Below are 25,648 nucleotides of genomic sequence, written 5' to 3' on the forward strand. Positions count from 1 at the left end.
GGGGGCCGGCGTTGTTAGTGGGGTGTGTGTGTGTGTGAGTGTGTGTGTGTATTTTTTTTTTTACGGTGGCTGTCTATAAAGTATTTTTCACAATATGTTTAATCGCCAATGCTTTAAAAAGCGGCGGTATCCTAGAGAGGGAATTTAAGTCCCAGCGCGTGGGATGGGAAGTTCAGGGCACATCACACGCATGTTGCACCACCTGTACGTGAAGTCTGATCCGTGGGAGACCCACCAGGGGTAGCAGACGCCCCGGCCCCGGGCGAGGCCAGCGGTACCACTGGGAAGACCGGGGACCCACTGCGCTGGGCCAGCCTGCATTTTTCATTTCAAGTGGGATACAGTATTTTTTTAATACGGAGCCATACTTTTTTTTTTTTAAAGTTTGAGATTTGAATGTGATTTCTAATTGTATCAAACATTAATGTTTTAAAGCTATAACAAAGTTTAAAATTTCTACTTTCTGTTTTCCATTTATTTTAACTGTTCTTTTATCTATTAAATTGTTGTATGTGGATGGGGAAGTTTTGTTTCTCCTCTTAGCCTTTGTTTCTATAACCAGAAATAAAATTATATATTAAAGAAACGACATCGGGCTCTGTGTGGTCTTGTGAGTGGCTTGCTGAGGGACAGACGGCCAAGTGGACGGCCTGCACATGCAGCCCTTCCCCACACCGCACCCTGGGGTCCCAAGGGGCTATTCCTAGGGGAGATGCGCTTTCTCCCGCTTGTCCTCGGGGGCCTAGTCCTGGGAAGCAGCAGCCTGACCGATGACATGATCTGTGGAAGTGCCCGTGCTTTCCTGACCACTGACCCCCATGATGACTGGAGAATGGCTCACACCTACCCCTGGACGTGCAGGGACTGGTGGACATCCCCCATTCCCGCTCCTGGGCACCACAGCTCGGCCAGATGCCCCCTGGAGCTCCCAGCAGAAGCCAGTCCCTCTTGCAGGCGCCCAGCTGCACGAGACCCCTGCGCCTTGTGTGTGCATCTCCTGAGACCTGCTCATTCCGGGTCCTGGGCAGGAGAGGCGGCCAGACTCTGGACTCAGACTTGGGTTCCATGTCCTGCTGGGGAACTTGAACCTGCGAGAAGCTCCGTTTCTGCACCTGCAGGGTCAGCACCGCGGCCTCTCAGGATTAAGTGACATGGCGCATGTCAGCTGCGCTGAAGCCAGTGCCTCCTCTCCTCACAGCGTCTACCGGCTTTATAGTCACGTCACCGGAAGGAGACGCGTGGCCTTCATGTGGCCGACCACCTCTGACCTTGGGTTTGATGAAAACTGTTTGTCACAAGCACGCCATCTGTCAAGTTTCTCTCGTTCGTGCGGGTGACTCATCACCGCGTTTGGCTAGTAGCTAACTTGCCTTTTTCAGATTTCCCAGCTGCCCACGGCGGTAACTGCAGTTTGAGCACTTCTCTGCTTCCCTTCTTCCAGTGAGTGAGTGTTCACACCACAGAAACGGTCAGACAGTACAAATCAGCCTCCCGGCCCCGGGAGAGCCACTTAGCCCCCTACCGACACACGACTAGTTACAGAAGCGCAAAGCATCGGTGAGTTTACTCAAGATGTGTGCGCTTTGTATGTTTTACTTTAATCAACATTTTTTTTGGTTCTGAAACGAATATTTGGACTCCCTTCCCAGTCTCAAATTTTGCAGGTCCAAGTGTGATTTTTACCTTTGAACTTGATCTGTATGCAGCTCAAGTAAACCAGCAAACTCCACCTGGAACCACATGTCGTTATCAAGCTATTGTCTGGTGACTTCACACCGACTTTCTGTGCTGTTTTCATGATTCGCCAGTGGGGGCTCTGCCAGGTCCATCCCTGCTCCGCCACGTCCTCCCTGTCCGGCTGCCTGGCACTGGGCAGAGGGCACCAGAGGATGCTTCCTGCTCCGGGCAGCTCTCTCCAGCTGCAGCAAATGTCCTGGCAACAGCAGCTCACAGCAGATAGCTTTTCCTGCCCAGCCAGGGCCAGCCACGTGGTGCCTCCTCACAGGTCAGTGTCAACTCCGCGGGACCCCTTCGCCAAGTCCCGAGCTTTCATTATTCCACCCTCTGCCCTTTGTCCCCCTACCGTTCGGAGCAGTGGCTGCTCCCTGGTCCCTCCCAGTTCCTCCAAACCTGGTTGCAATTCTTTATAGTGAATCTAGTAATAAAATACTTGCTTTCCGGCTCCTGACCAGCTGTGGAACAGCCTCCCAGCAGCACATGGCACCAGACTCTGCATCTCCCGCACGATCCCTGAGATGCGCCGTTTTCCCACGTTCCCTCCTGCTTCTCCAGCCGTGCCTCGGTGGGCGGGGGCAGAGTGGCTGCATGCACTGGCCTGGAGTCCGGCTTCTGCTTCAGATCCCTCTTCCCCCTACAGGTGTGACTTTGGGCCCTTAACCAGATTTTTAGTTTCAGTTAACATCCTTCAAATGATGATGATAAAGCTCTCCTCAGAGTTGTCTGTGGCTCAGGTGAGATGCGGATGCATGGGCTTAGCTGCAGCAGGCTTTGCAGAAAGACTGCCAGTAACCAGGCTTCCTTTGCCAGCCCCGCCCTGCAGCTCCTCAGGGCTGTGGGGGTGGGGGTGCTCCCTGCGCAGACGCTTTCTCTGTGCCTCAGCTGCCACCGCTGGCTCCCATCTCTTTATCCTCAGCACCAGTTGCCCTCAACATCTCCACCTGGATGCCGTAAAGGTATCCCAAAACCACCACGTCTGGGATTCCCACAGATGAGCACCAAGCCTGCTCCCCCTCCACTCTAGTGCCTTCCCACTGCTGGTCACTCCAAGGCCTCCCGCACCCACCATATCCAAAGGACATCCATCTTTCCAACTTCTCTCTTCTCTTACTCTGCTTTAGCATCCCTTCAGAGCATTTATCACCACGAGGCTTATGTGTATGTTTGCATTTTTGACCATTGTCATCTCTGTTGGCTGTAAATTCATTGAGGGCAGGAACTTGGCCTCTCCTGTTCACCATTCCCCAGAACCTAAAACATTGCCTAGCACAGCGCAGGGACTCAATCCTTGATTGTTCGATGACCGAGTGGCTCCACCAACTTCCTCGACCTCTCCTGCCCCAATGCCAAGTGAACGACACCACCTGGTAAGCCAGAAACCTGCTGCTGCCCTTGGTTTTTCCCCGCTCCTCCCCAGCCCCCAAATCCATCAGTCACCAGGTGCTGTAAATCCTACCCCTGCATGGTTACTGAATCTGCTGCCTACTCCATACGCATGGCCCTAACCTCCTTCCCTCTCCTGGACCAGCCCCTCCTCTCCATGCCGCGCCCACCTCCACCCCCACACCCCCATTCTCTACCCTACTGCCAGGCAGACATCAGGCTTCCCCTCGGGTGTACCTAAGCCACAGGAAGCCGGCTTTCATGCTGCCTTCAGTAGCATCGCCCAGGCCTACCCCTCCTACCCCTCGGTCTGACACCCCCTGGGCTCATCTTGGGCTCCTGTACCTCCCCAAGTCTTCCTCCCGTTCGACTGCATCCAGTTTAGGCTGTCACAGCATTTATCACGCTGGACTGTCACTGCCAGGAGTATCGCCCTGTATTCCCAAGCAGTCTGCAGGGTGGACGTACTGTGGCCAAGGCACCTTTCAGAACTACGGGAAACTGACTTTCCTCTCTGAGACTGTTGCCTTGTTAGGAAAACGGAGATTCCGATAGCCTGTGAGCGTGGCGGAGACTGAATGCGATTTTTCAAAGCAGCAGGTACGGCCTGTGAAAGATGTTAAATGCGAGCTTTAAAAAATGAAAGCAAAGTACTGCTGAAAGCCGCAGCTGTTCCCTGCAACCTGCAGGACACGCCTCCAGCCCACAGCCGCAGTTTGTGTAACAGTTTCAGGTCGTACTGAACGCGACGGAGCAGGCTGTGTTTACGAAACAGAACCTAGCACCACGTCCGGGCGCCCAGCGTCCGGAGCTGCACCGGGCTCCGCGGCGCTAGAACCCGACCGGACGCTGGCCGGGCCCCGCCCCCAGAGCGCTGGCGGCCCCGCCCCCTCGCGGAGACGCTCCGTCAAAGCCCATTGGCCGGCGGCCTTTGAGCCCGGCTCACGTGACGCGGCACGTGACATGACCCGGAAGCCGGCTTTGTGGCGGGCGGAAGTTGGGAGTAGCCGGCGTTAAGAGCACTCCGGCTGTGTCTCCGGGCTCCCGTGGCGGCGGCAGGATGTTCACGGCGGCAGCGGAGAGTCTGCTCCGTCAGGCCAGGTGCGCCCGCCTTTTCTTTGGGGCACTTGTTGGTGGATCTCGGAGTGGGGCCGGCGGGGGACGGGGAGGCCGCGCGGGCCAGGGACGGGGTGAGGCGGTACGGAGAGGTTGGAGCTGGTCCCCGGAGGCGGTGGCACCTGAGCAGCGCTCTGAAGGATGAGTGGAAATGAAGTGGGTGGAAGCCCGCTGATGATCTGGCCAAAGGCCTGGCGTCAGGCAGGAAGTGGGAGAGCCAGAAGCTGTCGGTTGCCTCGAGGTCGAGAAAGCCACAAGGAGACTGGAGAGCCTGTTAGATTGAGCCATGGCGAGCTCTGTGTGCACAGCTCAGCAGTTTAGTGCCTTACAAGGGCTTCTGGGAGCCACGGAGAATTTTGTGATTTAGAAAGATCCGCTCTCATGCGGTTGCGTTGGGTGAATTGGGAAATTACCCATCGTCTTCTGGCCCGGAGCTGGCTCTGGACTCCTAACTAGTGGGTAGCCCTTTCCTTAACCAACTACCCAGTCATGGGATAAAGCACATGCTGGCTAGGACTAAAACCCCGGAGTCCATCAGACAGTCTGAGACTTGATGCTACTTGTTCAAGAGAAGAAGATGAGCCGGAACCGCAAGCCCATGGTAAACATGAGAAAAAACAAAAAAAACTGGATTCTGAGCTGGACCAGTTGGTGGGAAAGATTAGGCTGGTTGAGGCTCCGGTGGTCTTAGTGAAGCAAGATCTTGAATGCATATTAAGTTCTAAAGGCTGTGAACAGGGCAAAATTTTTCTATGGTCAAAACAACCGTTGAAAATCTGTTAGGAAATTGTTTTGAGGATTTGTAGCACCATCTCCCAGTAAGTCCAACACAGTCTGTATTTTCTTCAGTATTGGACAGATATTCCAATATCCAAGTTCCAGTATTCCAATTCAGGTTCACTTGAATTTAGGAGCTGTATTAAATGAAAATATATATGTTTTTTTAAAAATTGAAGTATACCTGATTTACAGTATTATATTCATTTCAGGCATACAACATGGTGATTCAATATATTTATGGATTATACTCCATTTAAAGTTGTTATAAAATGTTGGCTACATACCCTGTGCTGTACAATCTATCCTAATAGCTTATTTATTTAATACATAGTAGCTTGTGCCTGTTAACCTCTTACCCTTATTTTGCGCGTTCCCCACTGGTAACCACTAGTCTGTTGTTCTCTGTATCTGTAAGTCTGTTTTGGTGTATTCATTAGTTTCATTTTGTAGATTCCACATATAAATAGCATACAGTACTTGTCTTTCTCTGTCTGATTTATTTCACTAAGCATAATACCCTCCACGTTCATCCATGCTACTGCAAATGGCAGAATTTCATTCTTTTTTATGGTTAATATTCCACTGTGTGTGTGTGTGTGTGTGTGTGTGTGCGCGCGCAAGTGTATGCATGCCACGCCTTCCTTATCTGTTCATCTGTTGATGGACACTTAGGTTGCTTACGTATCTTGGTTATTGTCAGTAATGCTGCTATGTTTTATTAATGTAAGCTTGTAAATTTAATTAGATCCCATTTGTTTATTTTTGTTTTCGGGGAGTTCAAGATTTGCAAATACTAACTACTGTATATAAAAGAGATAAACAATAAGTTCATACTGTATAGCACGAGGTATATTCAATATCTTGTAGTAACCTATACTGAAAATGAAAAAGAATAAGAAAAGAAAAATATGTATGTGTATTACTGAAACATTATTCTTTACACCAGAAATTGACACAACATTGTCAACTCTCTGCTTCAACTAAAATAAATAAATAAATAACTTTGAAATAACAAGAAAAACACAAAGAAGTCTAAAAAAAAAATAATGCTGCTATGAACATTGGGGTGTATGTACCTTTTCAAATGAATAGTTTCGTTTTCTTTGGCTATATACCCAGGAATGGAATTGCTGGGTCATATGGTAGTTCTGTTTTTAGTTTTTTTGAGGCACCTCCACAGTTTTCCATAGTGGCTGCACCAATTTACATTCCTACCAACAGTGTATGAGGGTTCCTTTTTCTCCACATCCTCGCCATTTGTTATTGTGGTCTTTTTGATGCTCACCGTTCTGACAGGTGTGAGATGTTATCTTGGTGTGGTTTTGATTTGAAGTTCTCTGATAATTAGCTATGTTGAGTGTCTTTTCATGTGCCTGTTGGCCATCTCTGTCTTCTTTGGAATAAAATGTCTGTTATGTCTTCTGCCTATTTTTTAATCGAGTTGTTTGGTTTTCTGATGTTCAGTTGTGTGAGCTCTTTACATATTTTGGATACTAACCCTTATCAGTCATATCATTTGCAAATGTTTTCTCCCATTCAGTAGGTTGTATTTTTATTTTTTCAATCGTTTCCTTTGCAAGTTTAATTAGGTCCCATTTATTTTTGCTTTTGTTTCTTTTGCCTTAGGAGACAGATCCAAAAAAATATTGCCACAATGTATGTCAAAGAGTATTCTGTGTCTGTTTTCTTCTAGGAGTTTTATGGTTTCCAATCTTACATTTAGGAATTTAATCCATTTTGAGTTCATTTTTATGTATGATGTGAAAAAATGTACCAATTTCATTCTTTTACATGTAGCTGTCCAGTTTTCCCAGCACCACTTATTGAAGAGACCATCTTTTCCCCCACTGTATATTTGTGCCTCTTTTGTTGTAGATTAATTGACCATAAGTGTGTGGGTTTATTTCTGGGCTGTCTGTTCTGTTCCGTTGATCATGTCTGTTTTTGTGCTACTAACACACTGTTTCTGATTACTGTAGCTTTGTAGTATAATCTGAAATCAGGGAGCTTGAGACAGCCATTCAGCTTTGTTCTTTTTCCTCAAGATTGTTTTAGCTACTTATGGTCTTTTTGATTCCGTTTAAATTTTAGGATTATATTTTCTATTTCTGTGAAAAGTGTCATGGGTATTCTGTTAGATTGTATTAAATTGGTAGATTGCTTTGTTAACATTTTAACAATGTTAATTCTTCCAGTCCACAAACATGGGATATCTTTCCATTTCTTAGTTTCATCTACAATTTCCTCTATCATAGTTTTATAGTTTTCAGAGTATAAGTCTTTCACATCTTTCATTAAGTTTATTCCTAGGTATTTTATTCTTTTTGAAGTGATTTTAATGGGATTTTTTTTGCTTTCTCTTCCTAGTGGTTCTTTACTAATGTTTAGAAAAGCAACAGACTTCTGACTATTAATCTTGTATCCTGCAACTTCACTGAATTTACTCATTAGTTCTAATAGTTTTTTGGTGGATTTCAGGGATTTCTGTATATAATATCATGTCATCTGCAAATAGTGACAGTTTTGCTTCTTCCTTTCCAACCTGTATGTCTGTTTCTTATTTTTCTAGTCTGATTGCTGTGGCTAGGACAATACTATGTTAAATAGAAGTGGTGAGAGTGGGCCCCCTTGTCTTGTTCCTGATTTTAGAGGGGAAACTTTTGAGCTTTTCACCATTGAGAATGTTAGCTGTGGGTTTGTTATAAATGGCCTTTATCATGCTGGGGTATGCTCCCTTTATACCAACCTTGATGAGAATTTTTATCACGAACAGATGTTGAATTTTGTTAGATGCTTTTTCTGCGTCTATTGAAATGATCGTGTGAGTTTTTTCCTTTCTTTTGTTAATGTGGTGTATCACACTGATTTATCTGTAGACACAGAACCATCCTTGTGACCCTGGAATAAATCCCACTTGATCATAGTATATGATCTTTATATATTAGGGTTTTTTTTTAATTTTTTAAACTTTATTTTTTTAATTTGTTTTTTGCTTTTTGGGAGGTAGGTTGGGGGAGGTCATTAGATTTGTTTGTTTGTTTGTTCAATCCAGGACTTAGTGCATGCTAAGCATGTTCTCTTCCGCTTGAGCTATGCCCTCCCTACCCCTTTTTTTATGTATTGTTGAATTCAGTTTGCTAATATTTTGTTGAGGATTTTTGTATCTATATTCATTGGAGATACTGGTTTGTAATTTTTTGGATATATATGTATTTTTTTGTTACTATATAGTTCCCCATGCTATACAGTATAAACTTGTTTATCTATTCTGTATATATTAGTCAGTTATCTGCAAATCTCAAACTCCCAATTTATCCCTTCCCACAAGTTTGTTTTCTATATCTGTGAGTCTGTTTCTGTTTTGTAAATAAGTTCATTTGTCTTTGTTGTTGTTGTTGTTTTTAGATTCCACATATAAGTGTTAACATATTTCTCTTTCTGGTTTACTTCACTTAGAAGAATTACATTCTCCAGGTCCATCCATGTTGCTTCAAATGCCGTTATTTCATTATATTTTATGGCTAAGTAATATTCCATTGTGTAAATAGACCGTAGCTTCTCTATCCAGTCATCTGTCAGTGGACATCTAGGTTGTTTCCACGTCTTGGGCTATTGGAAACAGTGCTGCTGTTAACATTGGGGTGCATGTATCTTTTTGAATTAAGGTTCCCCCTGGAGGAGTGGGATTGCTGGATCATATGGTAAGTCTATTTTTAGTTTTCTGAGGAATCTCCGTACTGTTTTCCATAATGGCTGCACCAAACTGCATTCCCACCAGCAGTGTAGGAGGGTTCCCTTTTCTCCACAGCCTCTCCAGCATTTGTCATTTGTGGACTTTTGAATGACGGCCATACTGACTGGTGTGAAGTGATACCTCATTGTAGTTTTATTTTGCACTGCTCTGACAATTAGCAGTATTGAGCATGTTTTTCATGTGCCTGTTGGCCATTTGTATGTCTTCATTGGAGAATTGCTTGTTTAGATTTTCTGCCCATTTTTGGATTGGCTTGTTTGTTTTCTTCTTATTAAGTTGTATGAGCTGTTTATATATTCTGGAAATTAAGCCCTTGTCAGTCTTATCTTTTGCAAATATTTTCCTCCCATTCTGTTGGGTTAGCTTTTTGTTTTGTTTATGGTTTCCTTTGCTGTGCAAAAAGCTATAAGCTTACTTAGGTCCCATTTGTTTATTTTTGCTTTTATTTCTATTGCCTGGGTAGACTGCCCTAGGAAAACATTGCTAAAATTTGTCAGATAATGTTTTGCCTATGTTTTCTTCTAAGAGGTTTATAGTGTCTTGTCTTAGTTTAAGTCTTTAAGCCATTTTGAGTTTATTTTTGTGTACGGTGTAAGGGAGTGTTCTAAGTTCACTGATTTACTTGTAGCTGTCCAGTTTTCCCAACACCATTTTATGAATAGACTGTCTACTCCATTGTATGTTCTTGCCTCCTTTGTCAAAGATTAATTGACCATAAGTTTATGGGTTTATTTCTGGGCCCTCTGTTCTGTCCCATTGATCCATATGTCTGTTTGTGCCCATACCATGCTGTTTTGATAACTGTAACTCTGTAGTATTTGCCATTTTTTTATAGTGTCTTTGTCTGGTTTTGGTATCAGGCAATGGTGGCTTCACAGAATGCAGCTGGGTGTGCTCTTCTTTGATTTTTGAGAACAGTTTGAGAAGGACAGGTATTCTCTCTTCTTTTACATATTTGGTGGAATTCTCTTGTCAAGTTGTCCAGCCCTAGACTTTTGTTTGCTGGTAGTTGTTTTTTTCTTTCCAGTTACTAACTCAGTTTCACTGCTAGAGATTAGTCTGTCCATATTGGCTATTTCTTTCTGATTTAGTGTTGGAAATTGTTTCTAGAAATGTATCCAATTTTTATACATTGTCCAGTTTGTTGGCATATAAATAAATGTTAGTTGCTTATGACTTTTTTTTTGTATCTCTATGATATTGGTTGTAATTTTCCTCTTTCTTTTCTTATTTTATTTGGGTTCTTTTTAAAATTTTTTAACTTGAGCCTGATTAAAGACTTACCAACTTAATTTTTTCAAAAAAACAGCTCTTGGTTTCATTAATCTTTTCTGTTGTTTTTTAAATCTCATTTATTCTCTAATCTTTATTATTCCCTTTTTTCTGCTGACTTTGGCCTTTGTTCTTCTTTTTCTAAGTTTTTTAGATGGTAGGTAGTTAGGTTGTTTGAAATTTTTTTTGTTTCTTGAAGTAGGCTTGTATTGCTATAAACTTTCCTCTTAGAATGCTTTTGCTACATCCCATAGATTTTGGAATGTGTGTTTATTTTCATTTTTCTTGAGGTGTTATTGGATTTCCTCTTTGATTTCTTTACTGACCTGTTGGTTTTTTAGTATCATATTGTTGAGTCTCTACGTGTTTGTGTTTTGCCATTTTTATTCCTGTAATTGATTTCTAGTTTCATTATTGTTGTGGTCAGAGAAAATGCCTGATATAATTTCCGTTCACTTTAATTTGTTGAATTTGTTTTGTGGCCTAGGACGTGATCTGTCTTGGAGAATGTTCCATGTGCATTAGAAAAGAATATATATTCTCCTGTTTGGAGATGGAATGTCCTATAGATACCAGTTAAGTCCAGCTGGCCTAATGGGTCATCTAAGACCACTGTTTCCGTATTGATATTTGTCTGGATGATCTGTCCACTGATGTAGGTGGTGTGTTAAAATCCCCCTATTATTATATCATTGTCAGTCTCTTCCTTTATGTCTTAGTATTTGCTTTACGTATATAGGTGCCCCTGTGTTAGGTGCATGTATGTTATGAATATAATGTCTTCTTCTTGTGTTGATCCATTTATCATTATGTAATGCCTTTCTTTGTCTTTTGCTACAGACTTTGTTTTAAAGTCTACTTTGTTTGATATGAGTATTGCTGCCCCAGCCTTCTTGTTACCATTTGTATGAAATATCTTTTTCCATCCTCTCACTTTCAGTCTGTGGCTTTGGTTCTGAAGTGAGTCTCTTATAAGCATAATTTGGATGGGTCTTGTTTTTGTTTTGTTTTTTTTAATCCAGTTAGCCACCTTTTATGTTTTTTGAGTGGACCATTTAACTCATTGACATTTAAAGTGACTGCTGATAGATAGGTACTTACTGCCATTTTGTTATGTGTGTTCTGGTCGTGTTTGCAGGTCTCTGTTCTTCAGTCCCTTGTGGGTTGATAATTTTCGTTAGTGGTGCGCTTGTCTTCCTTCCTCACTAGTTTCTGTGTATCTATCGCAGGTTTTTGATTTGTGGTTGCCAGGGGGTTCAGATACATTGATCTTTATATTTTATTGGTTGACCCACAGCCTTTACTATACATTTGCCTTTACTAGTGGGATTTTTCCTTTCCCATGAATTATTTCTTGTTCTAACCTTTTCTTTCCCACTTAGGATCTTTCGACTCTTTCAGAGCTGGTTTACTATTGATGAGCTCTCAGTGCTCGCTTGCCTGAGGCGCCCTCTCGCTCTCCTTTAACCCGCAGCGACGGCCTCGCGGCCGGAGCAGCCCAGCCTGCAGGGCTTTCCCTTTCAGCGCTCTGAGTGCGCCGCGCAGCTCGCTTCTGTTCTCCAGGGTTTCTGCGGAGAAACCCACCGGCAGCCTCGCGGGAGAGTCCCTTGTATGTGACTCTGCTTTCCTCTTGCTGCCTTTGGGGTTCTCTCTTTAACTTTTAACATTTTAATTATGATATGTCTTGGTGTGGGTCTCTTGGGGATCATCTTGTTGGGGACCCTCTGTGTTTCCTGTACCTGGATGTGTTTCCTCCTTCAGGTTTGGGAAGTTTTCAGCCATAATGTCATCAAGAAAATTTTTGACCCCTTTCCGTCTTCTCCTTTGGGGACCCTTATAATGCGAATGTCAGTACCCTTGATGTTGTCCCAGAGGTCCCTTAAATTGTCCTCATTTTTAAAATGTGTTTCTTTTTGCTGTTCTGATTGGGTGATTTCCATTGTTCTAACTTCCACTTACACGTTCTGTGTTCTAGTCTGCTGTTAATTCCTTTTAGCATGTTTTTCATTTCTGTTATTGTATTCTTCTGCTCTGACTAATTCTTTTTTATATTTTCTAGTTCCTTGTTAAAAATTCTCATTGTGTTCATCTGTTCTTTTCCCCAAGTTCAGTTAGCATTTGTATTACTAAAACTTTAAATTTTTTAGTAATTGTTTCATTGTTTTTTCAGATTTTTTTCCTTGTTCTTTCATTTAAAGCACATTCCCATCTTCTCATTTTGCTTAACTTTTTCTGAAATTAGGTAAAAATTACCTATGCTGGTCATGAAGGGGTGTCCTGTGTGGGAGCCTCCCTGTACGGTCTGTGTGTGCCCAGTGGCTTTGGTGGGAGAGCTTTGGTGGGATGTGAGCACAAGTCACATCCATCCCCAGGCTGTACTCAGAGCTGTCACCTTGTTGGGAGGTGGGGCTGGAGAAGGAGGGGCTAGAGCTCAGGTGTGAGCTGGGGCTTCTCCTCTGCTCAGTGCTGTCACTGCCCTGTTGGGGTGGGGTTGGGTCCCAGCTGGCTCTGTCCCACTGAGCGTGCACTCCCCCGCCCCGCAGCAGTGGCACCTTTGCCCCAGAGGGGAGCAGTGCTGCAGCAAGATGGGCTGCGATGGTACCAGACTGCTCCCCATCCGCCACCCCCGTGGGCACCCACAGTGTCCGTGCTCACCCTGTTCAGGTGCAGGGCCAGGTCTGAGTCGCCTCCATGCCCGTGGGTGTGCTTGCTCCTCGCTTCTCAGCAAGGGCAGCTCTGCCCTGGTGAGGGGGGAGCCACAGAGCCAGAGCGGCTGGAGCTGGCGCGTGGCTGGGGCTGGGGAGGGCGCGGGAAAGCAGCCAGGGTCCCAGGCAGTCTTCACCTGTTTCTCCGCCTTGTTTCCGGAGCGAGCAAGCATGTGCCCGCTCTTCACAAGTGGAGTCTGGGTTTCCTACAGCCCCGCCATCAGTCCCACTGGTTTGCAAACCAGCCAAGGTGTCGGACCCCAGGGCTGGGACGCCCAGCATGTGGTTTGAACAGCCCATCCCAGGGAGGATCTCTGAGGCCGTGTAACCCCCTCCTCTTTTGTGGGGGGCCTAGGTCCCAATCTGATGGCACCTTGTCCTTTCCTACCCGAGTCCGTGTGGATCTTTGGCACCGCCATGGTTGTACAGGAGTCTCCCTGCCAGTCTCCAGTTTTCAGTGAGCACTGCTCCTTACATTGATGTGTTTGTAGGGGGAGGTGAACTCTGCATCCTATGTTGCTGCCTCAGTCTCTTCCCCTGAAAATAATTAAGTACTAGCATCTCATTTCCTATGTGACGTGCTTGCCTGGAAGGTCTTGCCCAGAAACCCGTGAGAACTGAGACCCACTCAGAACTCCCAGCTCATTTTCTATTCATGGACTGAGGCAGAAGAAAAAGCCTTATTTCTTAGTTCTCTGTCTCTGTTTTTGGGGGTGAAGGATAGCGTTGGTTAAATATCCATAACAAAAATAGGAGTCACACAATTCCTGTTGGGATTTAAAGAAACCTGTTTTTCTTTAATTAAGCCTATGATTTTTGGTGGCACTTTTGGTGGGAGTTAGAATTGGGAGTGAGTTTTAGTTTGTAGGTGTTTCAGTGATGGACGGCAAGGGCAGAGAAGAGCTGTTGGAAGCCTGTCTTGTTGGCTGCGGAGCAAGTGAAGGAAGTGGAGCTCGAGCTGGGGCAGGGGGCGCGGCAAGGCCGGGGGAGGCTTCTTAAAGGACAAGCCTGCCAGTCAGCAGTTCAGGGCGCAGTCAGGAGAAGCGCAGCCCCGGGCAGGTGCCGGAGGAACGAGCACGTTGGCCTTTTGGAAAGAATCTTGTGATTTGGAGCCGATGTTGGAAGGGACTGACTTGAGATGTGGACGAGAGTCCCACCATCCTGGGGAGGAGGCTCGGTTGTAATTGCGAGATGGACTGGAAGTGTCTCCCTCAGTCGTCACCCCATTGTCCCTCGTGAGCCTGCTCTTGTGTGTAGGGGCAGAATCCCACTCTGGCTCCATGAAGTGAGGCACTGGAGACGGGGGTGCGAGTGAGAGGGGGTGGGAGTCCTTTGGGCTCTATCTGCCAGCCTTCAGGTGAGAATGGCCATGCGAGGAGCCACCCAGGACCCCCTGCAGATGCTCATCCAACCTTCTCATCAGCCGCAGAGGCTGGGGTGCACTGTCTCAGCTCAAAATTCTAGCTTCCAGGGGTGGACTTCAGCCATAGCTTGGGAGGGGGGCCGGCTGTGTGGAGCGCCCAGCACCCTACCTCGTGGGGTGCCTTTTGGACGGGAGTGGCAATCGTTCAATAACTGAGCTGTTACAAATGCTCAACCGGTCTATTTTCAAGTTAAGCAAATTAAGTATTAGGGTATGGTGTCTTCATGTGTAAGAGTCAACTTGTTTCTAGAAGTTAAAGGCTCAGTGAAAAGGAATCTTTTGAAAAGCAACTTATTTTCAGACTAAACTCCCCTTACTTTTGACTCTAAAACCAATCGGTTTTAGTTCTGCTCCTGGAAGAACAAACTGAACGCGTGGAGTTTTGACAGTGAGGTGATGGTCTCCTGCCTGGCGGGAAACCAGTCAGCGGACTCATCACCCTCCTCCCCGACATCCAGTCTCTGCAGTAGGGACAGTCCGCAGCCCGAGAGCTGTCAGGCGCAGCTCAGGGCCGTGTCTCTGGGTCCCTGGGTGCTGGGTTGCTTACGTCGTTGTCTCTGTTTAGGGAGATCCAGGCTGAGGAGCTGAAGAAGTTCTGTTCCCGGGTCTGTCAGCTGCTGCAGAAGGAGGACTTGGGGCCTGATGCCCTGGATGCCCTGCGGAGGCTTTTCCTCATCGTCTCAGCCACGAAATACAACAGGAGGTGAGTGTACCCCTCCTTGGGGCGTGGCATGTTCCTGTGGTGTCTGAGTCTGTGTTCCCTGAAGGCCACGCTGGTGGTCCCAGATACACACTCACCCCTCCTGTGCGGCCCCGGCCACCTCGCCGTGGGGTGACGTGTCCCCTGTGGCCCCTTCTCCAGGCTGGAGAAGACATGTGTGGACCTGCTGCAGACCACCCTTTGCTCGCCCTCCTGCCCTGAGCCGCTCCAGCTTCTCTGCGCCGCTGTCCTGAGAGAGATGTCGCCCTCCGACAGCCTTAGCCTGTCCTGGGAGCATGTCCAGAACACGCGGCAGCTGGGCCTGCTGGCCTCTGTGCTCCTGGCCCAGGTAAGGTGACTGCCACCTCCCAGGCCAGCCACCCTGCCCTTAGGGGCCATGGGGCCTGGGCTGCCTCAGTGACATTCCCAGATGCCCATGCGAAGTGGCATTCCCGGTGCTCAGGCACTTGAGCAAGTCGGCGGTGTTCATGTTCCACCTGTGCATGGTTTGCAGGGCGACCAAAAGCTGGTCAGAAGCGTGGGCCAGCGTGTCCTCAAAGTCCTGGAGAGCCGACAGCCCGAGGGGCCCAGCCTGAGGCACCTCCTCCCAGTCATGTCAAAGGTCGCCAGCCTGGCCCCGGACACCCTCCACGAAGGTAGCCTCTTGGGGGCCTGGGGCTGTCGGGGGGGCAGCTGCTCCTTTTCTAGGATCATCTACCAGTGCCCCGGGAGTGGGGCTTGTTTCCTATGGTGTCACCACTGCCCCCTCCCATAGACCAGACCAGTGCGCTCAACAAGAGGCTGGTGGACTGGCTCCGCTATGCCAGCGTCCAACAGGGGGTCGCACACTCCTCCGGAGGCTTCTTCTCCACGCCCAGAGCCCGGCAGGTGAGGCTGGGGCACTCAGACCCTCCCTGTCCCTGGGCCACCCTGCCAGCCTCGCCTGCAGGATGCTGTTGACCCCGCCTGCCCTGGTTCCCTCTTTCCCCTCTCCATGTGAGAGTCGGGGGGGGGGGGACTTTAGGTCACATGGGGTCACAGCCTGTGACGGTCTGTGTATTTGCTGAGGCCCGGAACACGTATTTGACTGAGGGCCCTGCCCACATCACATGTGTTGGAAAGGCTGGGGGCCCTGCTCTGGAAGGACAGCTCTGGGGGATGACCAGGGCAGGGGCCTGCGCTCCGCTCTCCCTAGTACTGGGAGCTGTTGTCCCTTCCCAGCCTTGGCCCAGGGGCCCTGCAGCACCTCTTGTCCTTGCCTCCCGCAGCCGGGCCCTGTCACTGAGGTGGACGGAGCAGTGGCCACGGACTTCTTCACAGTGCTGTCCACGGGCCAGCACTTCACGGAGGACCAGTGGCTGAACGTGCAGGCCTTCTCCATGCTACGGGCGTGGCTGCTGCACAGTGGCCCCGGGGGCCCCAGAACCCCGGCTGCAGGTAGGACACGGGCGGGGTGCGGGAGGGCCTGGCCTCTGGGCACTGGGAGGCCCTTTCCAGACGCATGGGGAAGCTGGGTGTCGACAGGACTATTCAGACAGCTTCTCCAAACTCCTCCCCACTGCAGACCAACTAACTAGTGATTCGTCTACACCAAGGGTGTCAGTGAGGGTGGCGGCGGGTGGGACTGGGCGTGGGGCCGGGCCCTGGCAACCATGAGGGCGGCTCTCCTCACGCCCCTGGACGGTTGGCCTGCACCTGTGGAGCAGGTGCGCAGCCTTCTGAGCTGCCGCTTTCTCTTCCAGACGACAGGTCGGAGCTGGAGGGCTCCACACTGTCTGTGCTCTCGGCCGCGTCCACCGCCAGCCACCTGCTGCCTCCCCAGGAGCGGCTCCGGGAGAAGGCCTTCGAGTACTGCCAGCGCCTCATCGAGCAGAGTAACCGGCGTGAGTCCCGTGCCGCCTCCCCGGCCCTCCCGCAGGGTGATCCCTGCCGTGCACAGAAGCCGGGGCCCTGGGCAGCTTGGCCCCATTGGAGCCCGTCCCCAGCCCACCAGTTGTTGGGCCCTGCCTGTTCCTCTGCTCCCAGCTATGGAGTCCAGAACACGGCGCACCTTCTCATCTGGCTGTTTTGATGGGGACACAGAGACTAGGTGGCTTTCTTCCCTCCCCCAGGAGCCCTGAGGAAGGCGGACTCCGACCTGCAGAAAGCGGTGAGTGCCCCCTGGCAGGCGGGTGGGCAGGCTCTCGCGGCTCCTTCTGAGTGCGGCATGGTCTCTCCGCAGTGCCTGGTGGAGGCCGTGCTGGTGCTGGACGTGCTCTGCCGGCAGGACCCCTCCTTCCTGTATCGCACCCTCTCCTGCCTGCGGGCCCTGCACGCCCGGCTGTGCGGGGACCCAGCCTGCGTGCGGGCGCTGCTGCCCATCGCCCGGTTCTTCCTGACCCACGGTGCGCAGTGGGGAGCCAGCCGGCAGGGACAAGGCAGGGCGGCTTCTCTGTGCTGCTTTCCTCTCTTTGTTGGTAGAAAAGCAGGGCTTTGATGAGAGGCCTGGGAAGAGCTGGATCCACGCAGCTAGTTTTTCTTGTGCTTGGCGGTGGAGGGGTGGGGGGGGCGGCATGTCAGCCTTTGGTGTCCTGGAGGCACGGGGGCCCTGGCCAGCAAGAGGCCTTGTGTCCCAACGGCGCCTGTGCCTTTCAGGGGAGGCCGCCGCAGTGGGCGCGGAAGCCGTCTACCAGCATCTGTTCACCAGGCTCCCTTCTGACCACTTCCACAGCCCAATGCTGGCCTTCGAGTTCATCCAGTTCTGCAGGGACAGCCTCCCCCTTTTCGGCAGAAACCTTGGCATTCTCAGAATGAGCTTCCCCAACCTCTTCAAGGCATGCTCGGCTGTCCCGGGGCTGTCCTGGGGCGGTGGCCCAGAATCCAGGGAGAGGGGTGGTCGGGCTGAGCTCTCATAGGATTGGTCCAGGTCTCGGCGTCCAGTAAGATCTCATCACCTGGGACCCTTGGCCAGGGTGTTCTGCCCTTCGGGGCCGGTGGTTTTTAATACGGCTTTTGCGACTGGCACGTCACTGCGTAGCCTTTTTGACGTCGGCTGGAGACAGTCCTTTAATGAGAAAAACAATGACGATAAATGAGAAGTGGTTTAGTTGGCACAGAAGTGAGTGCAGGAGCCAGAAGCACAGTGGAAGAAAAGAATGAAGGGAGGCCTTCCTGACTCCAGGAGCTCAGTGCGGCACCACGAGGTGGAGGGGCCAGTGGCGACAGCGCCGTGACGGGAGGGCTGGGGTCATCCCTGCAGTTTCTGGCCTGGAACAGCCCACCGCTCACCTCCGAGTTCGTGGCGCTCCTCCCGGTGCTGCTCGACGCGGGGACGGCCGTGGAGACACTACACCTGCTGCTGGACCTGCCTTGTCTGACGGCGGCCTTGGACCTGCACCTCCGGTGAGCCTGAGGGCCCCTCAGTCCCCGCGCCCAGCAGGGACCCTCCCCCGTTCTTCCTGGCTGTCCGGTGCTGCCTCCCTGCTGACAGCCGCCCCGGAGCCCAGCCTGTCTCCCACTCAGCTGGGGCCCCTCCTGTGGGCCCTTTCCAGTCACGCTGAGGCTCCTGGCTGGGTCACGGCGCTGGGAGGTTACAGTGCTGGCTGCTCAGGTCTCTTCCTGAGGGCAGGGCCACGTCGGGCCTGGGCCCACAGTGCATGTCTGAGCACAGCTTTGGGCATCTCCTCGCAGGTCATCACAGGCTGCGTCCGAGAGGCCGCTCTGGGATGTCTCCCTCAGAACTCCTGGCTGCCTGGAGGCCTTACGAGACCCTCAGTTCCAGGGTCTCTTCCAGCACCTGCTTCGTGCCAAGGCCAGTGGGACCCCAGAGAGGTAGGGCTCACTGCGGGGCACCCTAGGCCCCAAGGCTGGGCCGTGTGTGGCCACAGCCCACTCAGGGCAGCTGGGCCCTGCAGTCACCCCCACCCAACAGGCACTTGGTGGAGGGCTTGCAGTCAGCTCGTTCGGCAACCTGATCCAGTCCTCGTAATCCTGTGCGGGTGGCGTGGTGCCGGCTGTTCTGTACGGGTGGTGTGAGGCCTAGCACGGCCTAGGGGTGGGAGGGCCAGGACTGGAAAGAGGCCTCCTGGGAGCAGACCCCTTGCAGCCCCTCTCTCGCAGCAGACTCCCGCCGTGGGCACCAGCTGGGGCAGGGAGCGGGCAGGTGCTCAGGGGCTGGGCTCTGTGTCCCCAGGTTGGCGCCACTCCACCAGCTGCTGCAGCCCCTGGCCAGCTGCGCCCGCGTGGCCCAGTGCGCCGAGGCCGTGCCTACCCTGCTCCAGGCGTTCTTCTCGGCAGTGACACAGGTGAGCCCGCTTCCCGGGTCCTCCGTTCCCACAGCAGAGGAGCAGCCGGAGCCAGGACTTGCAGCAGCTCAGCCTCCTCAGTGGCAAAAAGGCGAGTCCTGCTGAGGGCCTATGAGTCACTGGGCAAGGGCTGCACACACCAGAACGGGAGCATGTGGGTGGCCCCCAGGTCAGCAGAAATCACGGGACCAGAGTGTGGCCGTTTCCTGGGTGGCAGAACAGAGTCTGTCTCTCTTGATCCCCAGTTCGCCGACGGGGCCCTGGCCAGCCAGCTGGCACTGCTGCTTCTGGAGAGAAGCGACTCGCTTTACCAGGTCCCGGGGTATGAAGCCCGCGTGCACAGGTTGGTCCTCACCATCGGCACTGTGCGATGGCCCCAGCTCCAGACAGGGTCACTGAGCCTGTACACTGGCCCCTCGAGTCTTCTGTTCCCCACTCCCCTGGGGTGCTGCAGCACCGGTTTCCCTGACAGGCTTCAGGCCCCCCAGCCCCCAGACCCAGCCTAGGCACAGACCCCACCATCCCCCCCCCCCAGAGTGTTCCTGCGTCCCCTTCTCCTTCCCCAAGCCCCTCTTCCACAGAGCCTTCCAGACCGTCTGTCCCCTTTTCTGAAGGCCCAGTTCATGCTGGCCTGTCTCCCTCCACACTCCAGCTGGGGACCAAGGACAGAGCCAAGCCCCAGCCTCCACCACGGTGGGGCAGTAGGTTCCTTTAGTGCTGGACCTACCTTTACCTCCAACCGGTGCTCGGAGGCATCCCGCCTACCGCCCGGCTCGTATTCTGGTTGGGCTGTGGGGCCGGGGTCTGCGAGGGGTGAGCACAGCCCGCGAGTGTCCTCTCCGGCAGGGTGCTGAGCGCCCAGTTCCTGGCCCTGTGCAAGCTGCACCCCTCCCTGGTGGTCGAGCGGGCGAAGGAGCTGCTGGAGTTCGTGGGCAGCGCAGGTGGCCTCCGTGGCAGTGGGCGCGTGCTCACCTCCGTGGTAAGGCACTAGCGCACCGCTGCGGCCCTCCTCTCAGCACAGGGCCTGTCATGGGGCTGAGGCACCATCCTCCTCCTAGGTGTGGGCCATCGGCGAGTACCTGTCGGTGTCCTGGGACCGGCGGTGCACCGTGGAGCAGATCAACAAGTTCTTTGAAGCCCTGGAGGCTCTGCTCTTTGAAGTCACCCAGTTGCGGCCCTCTGTCACCCTTCCCAAGTGTCCACCGCAGGTTATCACTGCACTCATGACCACACTGACCAAGCTGGCCTCTCGGAGCCAAGACCTGATCCCCAGGTAGCGATTGGGCGTGGGCAGGGGAGGGGGCCACCTGTCCTGCCACCGGAACACGGCGACACAGCCCAAGGGTCCTGCATGGATACAGGCAGCGTGGGTGCTGCCACCTCACTTCTCCGAGCTAAAGCCATGCTAGCTGGGTGCTCTGCGCGGCTGGGCCCTTCCACAAGCCCCCCTTCCACGTGAGGGGTGTGTCTGCAGCTGACTACCAGGACTGCCTTCTCCCCAGGGTCTCTCTGTTCCTGTCAAAGATGAGGACCCTGGCCCAGAGCACAGCCGCCAGCTCCGTGCACAGTGAGGAAGACGCGGGAGCCATCTGCACGCGGGCCACCGAGCTACTGAACCTGCTAAAGATGCCCAGCGTGGCCCAGTTCGTGCTCACGCCCAGCGGGGAGGTGTCTGAGCCTCGCTATCACCGTGACACCAACACGGCCCTGCCCCTGGCCCTGCGCACTGTCAGCCGGCTGGTGGAAAGGGAGGCAGGGCTCCTGCCAGGGTGAAGGTCGGGGCTGCCACCTTCTCGCCCTTTGGGCCTTTGTCTCTCTTTCTCTCCTGACCTCGTTGAGCTGTACGGTGACACAACACTGACCTCTCATGGGACTGAATGGAAGCTGCTTGGTCTGTGTCCTGCTGTTCCTTGCTTGGGGGCAAGATGAGGTACAGCAAAAATAAATCTACTTATCTGTGAACCAGGCAGGGTCTGTTCTCTCCTCCACCCAGGCAGCAGGCAGCCCCACAGCTGCTGCCAAGCCCAGGGCACCCAGCGTCAGCCTGTGTCCCAGGTGTTACAGAACTAACAAACAGGTCACGAATACATGCAGTCAGAAAGGAAGCGAGGTGACAGCTGCCACTGGGGAGTGATTTTGGTCAGTGTCCTTTTTAAGTCTTCCTTAAATGAGAAGGCGGGGTTCTGGGGCCCTGCTGGTGGTCTGGAGGTGCTGTCACCTTTGCAGGCCTGCAGCCTCCTACCAGCAGGAGGGAGGGCAGGGCCGACCCAACAGGGAACTCCTGGGGACCCGACACCTGCCACTAGTAGCCTTGTTCAAGCAAATGCGGGTTCGCGTTGGTGTGGTCCCAAGTGGGGGAGACACGCTGAGTGTGGTGGGGCAAGAAGCGCTCCAGCCTCCGCGCTTTCTACCACTGTTTCATTCAAGTCAGCTTCCCCCTTGCAGACCAACCTCCAAGGTTCTCCGCCCGACACCTGGAGGGCCGGGCCACCAGATGGTGCTGCTGCTCAGCGAGCGCCAGCCCGGCTCCGGCCACGCCCCTCGCAGGCTCCGCCCCACCTTCCCGCCCGGCCCCGGTCACGCCCCTCGCGGTTTCCGCCCCACCGCCCTCTGAGCAAGCCACGCCCATCTCGTAGTCACGCCTCCGGCCTCTGGCTCCGCTCCGCCCCGCCGCCCACGGGGCCGACTTGGTGTCTCGGACACCCTAACGACGCCCAGGCTGAAGGAGGCCGGGCCGCCTCTGCCTGGCGTCCAGGCCTCAGGGTGGGGCACAAGGAGCAGCGCCTCAGGACACTGGTGCGGGGCACGCTGAAGGACTGCTGAGCCTCCCAGGATGGGGCAGCCCCTGACAGCCCCGCCCGCGCCTCCCGGGCCCCGCCCGCCAGACCCTGCGTGGCCCTCCCGACTTGTGTCCCGGGAGGCCGGGCTTGAGGATGACATCTAGGGAAAATGCTCTACTGCTTTTGCCAGATGCCGACTCATGCTCAGCTTTCAGTAATTGCAGGTCGTCCAGATAGAGCAAGTCTGGGACCCAAGTGTGCATAAGAACTACTTTGAGAATATGGATTTTTGAGAGGACCCTTTTCTTCCCTGCTTCACACAGAGCCACGGTCAATCCAGAAATACTCGCTGTTTTCCTTGCAGGGTGGACTTTTGTGGCGGCTGAGAGTCCAAACTACCTGAGTTCAAATCCTGGCCACCTCCCAGGTGATGGATGATTAACTACCAGTCTGGGTCTGGAATCGTAGCTCACCCCCGCACCCTGTGTGGCCTCCTCGTGGGGGGCGTGCTTACCCATGTCCGATAGGGCATCAGCAGCAGTGACGGAGGCTGCAAGTGCCTTGGAAGCTGGGCTGGTCTCCTGCACTGCTGCCTGTGCGGTGAGGACTTGCCAGGCTGGCCTGCGGGTCCGAGAGACTCACCTGGAGTCAGGCTGAGTGAGAATGAAGGATGCTGTTTCCAGACACAGGGTTCTGACACCTTTTTCCTTAGAGCATTATTGTGACGATGGCTGACTGATGTAGAAAATCAGCCTCCGTGTGTGCCAGTTTCCTCATCTGAAAAATGGCAGAAAGTAACAGTATCCACGTCAAACGGCTGTTGTGAGGATGAAATGTGTTTTTCCCTGCAGAGCCCTTGGAGGGCTTGGCACTGCGTGGCCTGTGCAAGAAGTGAACTTGGGGTTCTTTCCCTTCCTGGGGCTCCAGCCCGGCGGGAACTCCGCAGTGCCTGCCGGGGGTCCCCTGTGCGGCCCCGCAGGGTGATCCAGGCTCTGTCTGCTGCACCCGGAGGAGTGGAGAAGGGATGGGTGTAATTTGACAGACTTTGGACCAGCCGCCAGGCTCCCTAAGCTTGTGCCCTCATATCAGTTTGGGGCTTTAAGAATCTTTGGGGTTCAGGAGTGCACTGAAATGACGTGTGTAAAAGTACACTTCATCCAGCGTTTTGGGAACTGCTTTGAGGCGGGTGGGATACAGGTGCCTAACACAGAACGCTACAGGGAGGGCCCCTGAAGCACCTGCACCTCTCTCTGTGCTCACCAGGGGGCAGCGTGGAGCTGAGTCAGGCCCTGTGCTCAGGTTGCATCTGGGACAGGACTTCAGACGGCTGGATCTGGTCCACTAGATCGTTTCCACATGAGGGGTGCGTCTGCAGCTGACTGGCCAGGACCTCCTCGTCCCCACAGTCTGTTCCTGTCAAAAAGGAGAACCCCGGCCAAGAGCCCAGCCTCGGGCTCCCTGCACGGAGCACAGGACGTGGGAGCCGTCTGCACATGGACCACAAGCTGCAGAACCCAGTTCGTGCCTCAGCCGTGCTGTCACCTTGACACTGACATGCCCTGGCTCGGCCCTGCGCACAGTCAGCCGCTGGTGGAGTGAACACCAGCCCAGCCAGAGGATTAAGAGCCTGGGAACGGCCAGCCCGGTATTAGGGCCAAGCCGCGCCGTTAGTGATCGGAGGAAACCAGGAGGAGGCAAGGGTCTCCAGGGGGAGGAGGCCTGGGGACCCAGAGTGGGTCAAGACTCTCACTTTATAACCTCAGGGCGTCTAGACCTTTCTTTGGGACCATGCTGAGTGTGGGATCACCAGGAGTGAACCACTCTGCCGGGCAGCTCTGGCCCCCTTCATGGGGGACCAGGGGGTGCCTGGCGCATCCCCTGCTGCTCTGTTTCTGGACAGGGTGGAGAGCAGACAAGGAATTAGTTAAAGCCATCCCGCCACCCCAACAACCCCTGCATCCTCGCAGGGCCCCTCCCAAGCTGGCTGGGAGTGGAGCAGTCCTGGGGAGTCCCTGGCAGCCCCTCTGGGGAGCCCGCACGGTGCCCACCCAGACCCCACGCCACACTGCCCTCTAAGAGTATGAAAGATATTTTATTGAATGCATAGTTCTCCATTAAAATTTCCAAACATAAAAGCTCTGACAAACATCACAACAGTGTCATCTGTCATATAAATAAAATATACACTAAGATGTACATTATCTACAGGGTGAGGACCAAAGCCAGTGTCCCAAAGATGACCAACCACACAGAACAGCTGGCAGAAGGTGACGTGACCTGGGGACCCTCAGATGTGGGGCCTGGGCCATCTTTGCAGCCCACCTAGGGGGGAGGCGTGCGGAAGCGGATCTTCTTGGCTGTTTCCACGTCAGACTTGGCGACCAGAAACCGCATCTTCTTTCCCCCATGTCGAATCAGATCCACGGCTCTGAAACAGCAACGGGATGGGGCACAGAGGAGCTGGCACAGTCAGGAGTCAGGCCTGTCCAGCTGAGGGGCAGGCAGAGCCTCCTAGAGGGGCCCTGGGAGAGCCCAACCTCCCACCCCTGAGCACCCCGAGCTGTGACAGGGCTTCGGGATCACGGAGCCCTGCCCAGGCTGTCCGTTCCAGAGCCCACCCCACCCCGAGGTGCCGAGCCCCGGGCAGCGCTGGTGTGTTGTCAGAGGACCGACGAGGGGATGGAAGGGCGGGAGGTGGCCACAGGGAAGCAGGCTGGACGGCTGTGCCTCCACCTGCTCACCTATAGAATAGGGGTGACAGGACCCGCCTGCTGGGTCAGGGGGCGAAACCCAGCCTGTCTCCAGGGCCGACCTGGCCCCGCTCGGGCTGGGGTGTTGGGGGGGGGGCACTTCAGGGGGAGGTCCCTCGGGGGAGGGAGAGGTACCTCAGGTAGCTGACGCCCACCAGGCTGCTTCCATTCACCTCCAGGATGCGGTCTCCCAGCGACAGCCGCCCGTCGGCCGCTGCAGGGCTACCGGGGAGCAGGGTCTGGATGTAGAGCCCGGGGGCGCCCAGTGGCGTGTGCTGAGGGAGAAGCAGAGGTCCAGGGCTCTGTGGGCCCCTCACTCTTGGGCGTCCCCCAGGAAGAGCCTCCTCAGCCCCTCTCTCGGCCGCGAGGCCAGGCCTGGGCTCACCGTATGTCATCAGTGTGTCCGCAGGGACAGCACAGGGCACCACCACTGTCCCCGCCGGCCAGGGCAGCCAGCCCGAGAGCCGAGGACGCAGGCGGTGGAGCAGGCCGGGGGAGGCCACTGCCACACAGGCCCTGTCCCCTTCTCTCAAATCCCACAAGATGCCCCTGCCAAGTTCCTGGTCCCCACTGCCACAGGCCTCCCCCGCCTGCCCGCCCATGACCACACCAGCTGTGGGCCCGTCTTTGGTAAAGAGGAGGAACGCAAGGGGCTGCAGGGAGTGGCGGGGCCGGGCTCTCACCATCCCATCGATCAGGCCCATGCCCAGCCCAGAGGGGCCTCGCTCCAGCTCCACCACGAACATGCAGCAGAAGTCATCTGTGCTGGAGCTGCGGCTGGAGGGGGCTGGAGGGGGCTCGGCGGCCAGGGCCGCACACTCTCCTGGATGGGCCAGAAAAGCACAGCGGGGTGAGCGGCCGGTGGCTCGTGCCTCCAGCCAGACTGCCCAGTCTGGCCCCGGAGCCTGTTCCGTGTCCAGGGCGGCGGGCGCTCGTGGGCAGACACTGACGGCCCAGGCCGGAAG

General features: G+C 53.2%; 2 protein-coding genes across 5 annotated transcripts in view; one reads left to right on the forward strand and one right to left on the reverse strand.

Moving 5' to 3' along the window:
* Nucleotides 1-4,096: 4,096 nt before the first annotated feature.
* Nucleotides 4,097-21,119, forward strand: AP5Z1 (adaptor related protein complex 5 subunit zeta 1). 3 transcript variants are annotated; one of them, XM_032459958.1, is made up of 17 exons: nt 4,097-4,221; nt 14,736-14,873; nt 15,033-15,219; nt 15,385-15,526; nt 15,646-15,758; nt 16,139-16,307; nt 16,613-16,753; nt 16,982-17,019; nt 17,092-17,254; nt 17,505-17,683; nt 18,109-18,251; nt 18,540-18,680; nt 19,042-19,153; nt 19,399-19,496; nt 20,000-20,132; nt 20,212-20,426; nt 20,656-21,119. In XM_032459958.1, exons 1-17 carry the CDS (start codon nt 4,181-4,183, stop codon nt 20,924-20,926), a joined length of 2,424 nt encoding a protein of 807 aa, XP_032315849.1. In that variant the 5' UTR covers nt 4,097-4,180; the 3' UTR covers nt 20,927-21,119. The 3 variants fall into 3 exon arrangements, with proteins under 3 accessions (XP_032315849.1, XP_032315848.1, XP_032315850.1); XM_032459957.1 differs by having other exon boundaries at nt 16,982-17,254; XM_032459959.1 differs by lacking the exons at nt 20,212-20,426; nt 20,656-21,119 and having other exon boundaries at nt 16,982-17,254; nt 19,042-19,244.
* A 2,885-nt stretch (nt 21,120-24,004) lies between these two features.
* Nucleotides 24,005-25,648, reverse strand: part of RADIL (Rap associating with DIL domain) — a 103,285-nt gene continuing 101,641 nt past the window's right edge. For both annotated transcript variants that reach the window (XM_032459953.1, XM_032459954.1), the window contains 3 exons: nt 25,367-25,506; nt 24,819-24,958; nt 24,005-24,361 (listed from right to left, as the gene is read on the reverse strand). In XM_032459953.1, coding sequence (XP_032315844.1) covers nt 24,256-24,361; nt 24,819-24,958; nt 25,367-25,506 — 386 coding nt within the window. In that variant the 3' untranslated portion in view covers nt 24,005-24,255. The remainder of the gene's footprint in view (nt 24,362-24,818; nt 24,959-25,366; nt 25,507-25,648) is intronic.

This window comes from Camelus ferus, chromosome 18 (assembly GCF_009834535.1).
Source record: "Camelus ferus isolate YT-003-E chromosome 18, BCGSAC_Cfer_1.0, whole genome shotgun sequence".
In the NCBI taxonomy this organism is placed as follows: domain Eukaryota; kingdom Metazoa; phylum Chordata; class Mammalia; order Artiodactyla; family Camelidae; genus Camelus; species Camelus ferus.